Source organism: Mus caroli, chromosome 7, assembly GCF_900094665.2.
Source record: "Mus caroli chromosome 7, CAROLI_EIJ_v1.1, whole genome shotgun sequence".
In the NCBI taxonomy this organism is placed as follows: Eukaryota; Metazoa; Chordata; class Mammalia; order Rodentia; family Muridae; genus Mus; species Mus caroli.
Window position 1 is genome coordinate 47,523,425 of NC_034576.1, and position 6,609 is coordinate 47,530,033.

The 6,609-nt window shown below is 48.8% G+C and overlaps 1 protein-coding gene across 1 annotated transcript in view; it reads left to right on the plus strand.

Annotated features, from left to right (window-relative positions):
* Positions 1-2,924, plus strand: part of Bcat2 (branched chain amino acid transaminase 2) — a 20,919-nt gene extending 17,995 nt beyond the window's left edge. Inside the window, exons 7-11 of the mRNA XM_021166467.2 lie at positions 857-999; positions 1,143-1,228; positions 1,449-1,589; positions 1,664-1,738; positions 2,524-2,924. Coding sequence (XP_021022126.1) covers positions 857-999; positions 1,143-1,228; positions 1,449-1,589; positions 1,664-1,738; positions 2,524-2,562 — 484 coding nt within the window. The 3' untranslated portion in view covers positions 2,563-2,924. The remainder of the gene's footprint in view (positions 1-856; positions 1,000-1,142; positions 1,229-1,448; positions 1,590-1,663; positions 1,739-2,523) is intronic.
* The last annotated feature ends 3,685 nt before the right edge of the window (positions 2,925-6,609 follow it).

The following is a 6,609-nucleotide window of genomic DNA, read 5'->3' on the forward strand; positions in this document are numbered from 1 at the left end:
AAAAAACAAAAAAACAAAAAAAAACAAAAAAAACCAACAACAACAACAAAAAAAGAACATGGGCTGGGATCCTGGCCTAGGACACTGGGAGCCTTGTAGGGGTAAGAAAGTCTGGTGTGGCTAACACAGTGCAGGTTAAAACAGGACAAGAGCCATTGTAGGAGTGCACAGCTGTCATCCCAGCACTAGGAGGGGACAAGAGGCTCAGGGATTCAACCCCAGCTTCAGCTGCATGGAGATTTTGAGGCCGACCTCTTACCAGAGACCCTGCCTCAAAAACAAAAACAAGGACCAGCTAGGTATGGTAACTTAAGCTGCCCCCTTACCACCCCCCCCTTAAAGATTTCTTTTATGTATGAGGACACTGTAGCTCTCTTCAGACACACCAGAAGAGATGGTGCCACCATGTGGTTGCTGGAAATTGAACTCAGGACCTCTGAAAGAGCAGTCAGTGCTCTTAACCGCTGAGCCATCTCTCCAGCCTGAATATAATTCTTTAATCCCAGCAATGCAGAGGCAGGGGCAGCCTGGGACACTGTGTGAGTTCCAGGACAACCAGGGCCACACAGAGAAATCCTGTTTCAAAAACTAAAATCAAAAAAGAAGAGTAGAGCAAGCAGAGCTGCTTGGTGTCACCACACCCGCGACCTTAGTCTCTGGAGAAAGGAAGAACTGAATGCAGAAGGAGCCGACCAAACGGGGCCTCAGCCTTGAGCAACTATTAGGTTAAGAAGTCTGTCCTGAAGGTTTAGGGGGCCACCGTTGGGCTGTGGGTTGGGGAAGGAGACTCCTCCTTGGCTGTGTTGTGGGGGAGTACGGGGAATTCTTTGCCCAGTGTGACCAGGCTGCCCTCCAGGAACTATGGACCCACTGTGGCTGTGCAGCGAGAAGCCCAGAAGAGAGGCTGCGAGCAGGTCCTCTGGCTGTATGGGCCGGACCACCAGCTCACTGAGGTGGGCACCATGAACATCTTTGTCTACTGGACCCATGAAGATGGAGGTGAGCCTCCCCACGTCCCAACCCATACCCTGTATGATGCCCTGCCTAATTCCTTCCCGGGTCCTGGGCAGGGGGCTTCTAAAAGAACGGGGAGACCATGTAAGGGTGGAAGCAGTGACGCCCATCTGTCATCCCTGATTTAGTACTGGAGCTGGTAACCCCCCCACTGAATGGCGTCATCTTGCCTGGAGTAGTTCGACAAAGTCTGCTGGATCTGGCCAGGACTTGGGTAGGGCCTGTGTGGCATCTGAATCTGTGGACCAAAGTGTCTTGAGTTGTGGTGCAGTGGTGGAAGCCTGGCCCACTGCCTGAGCCCTCTTTTCTGTGGATCTCTATCTCCCATCCCTGAGCCTCTGTCTTTCCCAGCAGCCTTAGGGAGGGAGTGATGGTGGTCTGCAGTAGGGCAGCAGTCTGGGTACTGGAGTGTTTCTGCATCCTTGTTATGGCAGGGTGAGTTCCGGGTGGCAGAACGCAAGGTCACTATGAAGGAATTGAAGCGGGCGCTGGAGGAAGGCCGAGTGCGAGAAGTCTTTGGCTCAGGCACTGCTTGTCAGGTCTGCCCAGTGCACCAAATCCTGTATGAAGGCAAGGTGAGGCAGAGCTGCCAGGGTAGGTGGGAAAGAAAGGGCGGGAGTGCCCCATCCTCACGGCCCCCTTTCCGTAGCAACTCCACATACCTACCATGGAGAACGGCCCAGAGCTCATCCTACGCTTCCAGAAGGAATTGAAGGCTATTCAGGTGAGCTAGTGAGCTGCGAGCAACAACTTTGATTAATGGCTCCTCACCTCTTAATACCTGTGGCCAGAAACACGGGAATTATAGGCCCCTTGCACGAGTCTCTGAGGCTTTGGGTCTTAAAGACAGACCTCCCCCCCCCCCTTTTTTTTGGGTTTTTGAGACAGGGTTTCTCTGTGTAGCCCTGGCTGTCCTGGAACTCACTCACTCAACAGACCAGGCTGGCCTCGAACTCAGAAATCCGCCTGCCTCTGCCTCCCGAGTGCTGGGATTAAAGGCGTGCGCCACCACGCCGGGCTCAGAACCCCCTCTTTAATGAGACTCTGGGGTGTTGGGGGGAAAAAAAGGCCTCCCACGACTCCCTGGGGTTCTGAGCTGTACCTCTGGCAAAGCAAACCTTTTTCCCTTACCCCTCCCTGGCCTTGAAGGATTCCTCTCACAAGCCTCTGGTGAATTCCCAAATTCTTGTGAGCCTAGAGGGCTTCTAGAGAACCTTTGGGCTCATTTCCCAGTGATCTGGACCCTAGGTGACTGGGTATCCTGGCCCCATGTTGGCACCTAGCACAGCACATTTGAGCTGAAAACGCCTTTGCCCAAGAGCATTCAAGGCTCTGAAATTCTCTGCTTTGATGATCCCTTGGAATTGTTGGTTGGGTCTCCGGGCAAAAGACTACACTTCCCATAAGGCACTGGGGCGGAGCTTTGAGAGTGGTCAGCAGGCGATGCTCCAGGGTCTACTGGGAGTTGTAGTGCAGCTGTCTCATTGACGCAATTTCGTTGTCTGGCAGTACGGAGCCAGTGCCCACGATTGGATGTTTCGGGTGTGACGGTGGGGGCTGTGCCCTCCCTGGTTGGATCTGCAGACGTGCCGCATCTAGTCCAGCGTCCTCGCTTCCCAGAGACTCAAGAGAAGTGCAATAGGGAAAGGTCTGTCCAGATGCTGGATCTCTGGCACCCCCTCGTGGACGTTACACTCCAAAGCCTTAAGGGCGGGACCCATGCAGTTTGGACGCCACCTCAAATTTTGGGTCTCAGGACTCAGCTGCTCCGCGTCCTGGTGTTCAAGGGAGAACCTTGGCTTCTTCTCTATCTCCGTTCTCAGGCCGGATCCCCGGTGCTCTTCGTGTCCTCCCCCCCCCCCCTTTTCTCCGCACATGCTGCAATTTTGAAATAAAATGCCAAAGAACAAGACATTTGCTGTCATGCTCTAAGCGCCACCTTGGGTCGCTGTGGGCTCAGCACATTTTATTATCAGGGACCCAGCTTGTGGACTTCTCTGACTCGTGGGTTCCTTCTGTATTTTAGTATCGAACCCCGTTTACTGGATTCTCCCTGCACTCCTGTCTTGGGTACAGCCTTACAGTGGCCACACCAGATCTCTCAAGATCTCTTCCCTTCTTACATTTCATTGGTGCCCAAGCCCTGTTCCTGGAGTCCCTGACTGCTTTTGCTGTCCCTTCTTGTGTCCCCACCTCGGCCTGACTTCCTGGCCTGGTCTTCTGCCTGTCTCTATGCTAGCTTCCTCTTTGGCCTTCTGGCCTTCATCTGCTTCCATCTGACACCAAAGGGCTTCTATAATTGTGTCTCTCAGGGACATCAGCTCCTCTCACAGGGCAGGCCACCTACTGAAGGGAGTCCCTACTTTTTTGACCGTTGCAGGAGTTAGAAGGATCATGCCATGTTTCCCTTCCATCTCTGTGATTCTTTTTTTTTTTTTTTTAAAGATTTATTTATTATATGTAAGTACACTGTAGCTGTCTTCAGACACACCAGAAGAGGGCGTCATATCTCATTTCGGGTGGTTGTGAGCCACCATGTGGTTGCTGGGATTTGAACTCTGGACCTTCGGAAGAGCAGTCAGGCGCTCTTACCCACTGAGCCATCTCACCAGCCCCATCTCTGTGATTCTATTCGTCCCCATCCCCACCCTCCTCACGCACACACTTTAACAAGGCCCACATGAGCCTCTAGAGAGAGGCAATTAAGACCCAGCTGCAGATCTGGATTCAAATCTTGCCTCTGTTCTCGGTCGGCCTTGATTGGGCATGCCATTTCATTGCTGATCAGATTAGCTGGAGCGGAAGAGAGTCTGCGGGACTTTTTGGCAGATATGGTCAGGGCAAAGCAGCCAGCAGCCTTGGAATAGGAATTCCAATTTTGGGGGCCCCAACTGACCCATTGCCACATCTCCTTCCCTTTTTACCACTTATTGTTCATGTAAAGGTTAGGGGCCAAAGGGACCCAGGGGAAAATCTACAGGCCCCTTGGAAACTTTCCCTTCATCAACTCAATCTTCCTGCAAAAATTCTCACTTTTGGCCAGGAAGTGTTGGCGCACGCCTTTAATCCCAACACTCGGGAGGCAGAGGCAGGCGAAACTCTGATTTCAAGGCCAGCCTGGTATCCAGACCTCTAGGATAGCCAGGACGACACAGAGAAACACAAGCTCAGAAAACAAAGCAAAACAAAACAAAAAACAAACAAACAAAACCCCAGCAACAACAACAAAACCCAAACACATTGTTGTGATGGGCTGGCTGCAAGTGTTTCACTGAGCGCTCATTTCCTCCTCTTGGCTCTGGATCTTCAGTGCTGCAGTCTAGATCTTGTGTCCTTCACTGACTTCTTTCTCAAGGTCATCTGTGTATCCCTAGGTCTCAGGGGTGGGGCCATGGTTGTTTGTTCATGTAACACAAAAATAACTCATTTAAGGCTGGGGAGATGGCTCAGCAGTTAAGAGCACTGTCTGCTCTTCCAGAGGTCCTGAGTTCAATTCCAATAACTACACAGCAGCTCACAAACTTCTATAATGGGATCTGCTGCCCCCTTCTGGCATTCAGGTGTAAATGCAGATAAAGCACTCATAAAATGAATACTTTTTTAAAAAAATTCTTTAGATATTTATTTACTTACTTATTTATTTATTTTAAAGATTTTTTTAATTAGGTATTTTCACTGGGCGTGGTGGCACACACCTTTAATCCCAGCACTTGGAAGGCAGAGGCAGGTGGATTTCTGAGTTCGAGGCCAACCTGGTCTACAAAGTGAGTTCCAGGACAGCCAGGGATATACAGAGAAACCCTGTCTCGGGAAACAACAACAACAACAACAATAAAATTAGGTATTTTCTTCCTTTACATTTCAAATGCTATCCCAAAAGTCCCCCGGATTTTTATTTATTTTATACATATGATGAGCACTCTGTAGCCATCTTCAGACACACCAGAAGAGGGCTTCAGCTCCCATTACAAATGGTTGTGAGCCACCATGTGGTTGCTGGGAATTGAACTCAAGACCTCTGGAAGAGCAGTCAGTGCTCTTAACCACTGAGCCTCCAGCTCCTGAATAAATCTTTTTTAAAAAACTCATTTCTGGATTGTCTTGCTTTAAAACAAACAAACAAACCATTTCTGTCAGGGCATTTGCAGTTTGTGTGATGAGCTGTAGTCAAAGCTGTTATGGGGTCCACTTAAATCCAACATAATCTAGGTTGGAGAGATGGTTCAGAGGTAAGAGCACTAGCTGCTCTTCCAGAGGTCCTGGGTTCGATTCTCAGCAACCACATGGTGGTTCATAGGCATCTAGAATAAGATCTGGTGCCTTCTGGCCTGCAGGCCTATATTTTAGGCAAGGCAGAACATTGTATACATAAACAAAAACAAAAAAAAACCATAAATCCTTCATAACTGAAACACCAGGTCAATGTGGATGGTAGAAGTTTATTGTAATCAATCAGACTTGGTTGCCGATCGATGGCCCTGAAGGGACACTGTGTGGGTTTAAGCATAGGGGGCTGAGCAAGGGAGTTTCCATCAGTCAGGGTAGGAGTTGGTCCTAGGCCTGGGAACGTGAACTTAGTTCGATCCTGTCAGAGATGGAGAAGTTGTCCCCGAGATATCTGGACAGCTGTTTACAACAGAAACTGTTCAGCTGTTGGGAAGTCCCCAGCTCCCCCAGGGCCTGGGTCCTTAAATTTAGTTCCTCTCTATGACTAAATGGAGTCTGAAAATGAAATGGTAATGAGACCGCCACTTGGGTTCTTTGTAATTTTCCTGTGCCCATAGTTGGTTCAAAAGCAGCTCATTCATTCTTTACACAGAGCCTGGTCATCTCCCTTATCGTATGATCTAGAAAGGGCCTGTGGCCCTACTAACTGAGCCACATCCTGGCTCTTACACTTGGGTTTTGAAGGTTACTCATTTTGTCATAGCAGCAAGTAAGGTAGCACTCGGGAGGCAGAGGCAGGCAGATTTCTGAGTTCGAGGCCAGCCTGGTCTACAAAGTGAGTTCCAGGACAGCCAGGGCTACACAGAGAAACCCTGTCTCAAAAAAAAAAAAAAAAAAAAACCAAAACAACTTTTATTACTTTATGTGTATGTCTGTTGTTTTGCCTATATAAATGTCTGCTCTACGTGTGTGCCTGATGCCTAAGGAAGCCAGGAGTCTACCAGAGTCTCTAGGATTGGAGTTGTGAACTGTCTCATCATTGCTTGGAACTGAACCTGGGTCCTCTGGAAAATTAGTCGGTGCTCTTCACTGCTGAGCCATCTCTCCAGTCCAGTCTAATGCTTTTTTTTTTTTTTTTTTTTTAAATCAGTGTTTTGCTATGTATCCGGACAGGCCTCATATATGAGCGAGTGTGTATGTATACAACACACACATATATGTATGTATAGAGATATAAATATATATTACACACACATGCACACATACATACAGAAATAAAACAAACAGCTTTTCTTAATTTATTATCTTAATTTATCCATTGTGTACCTGTTTTTGCCGTGATCGGATGGCAACTTCCAGAGAAGGGTCTCTCCTTTTACTGTGTGGTTCAGGAGATGGAACTGAGGTTGTCAGGTTTGACAGCAAGAG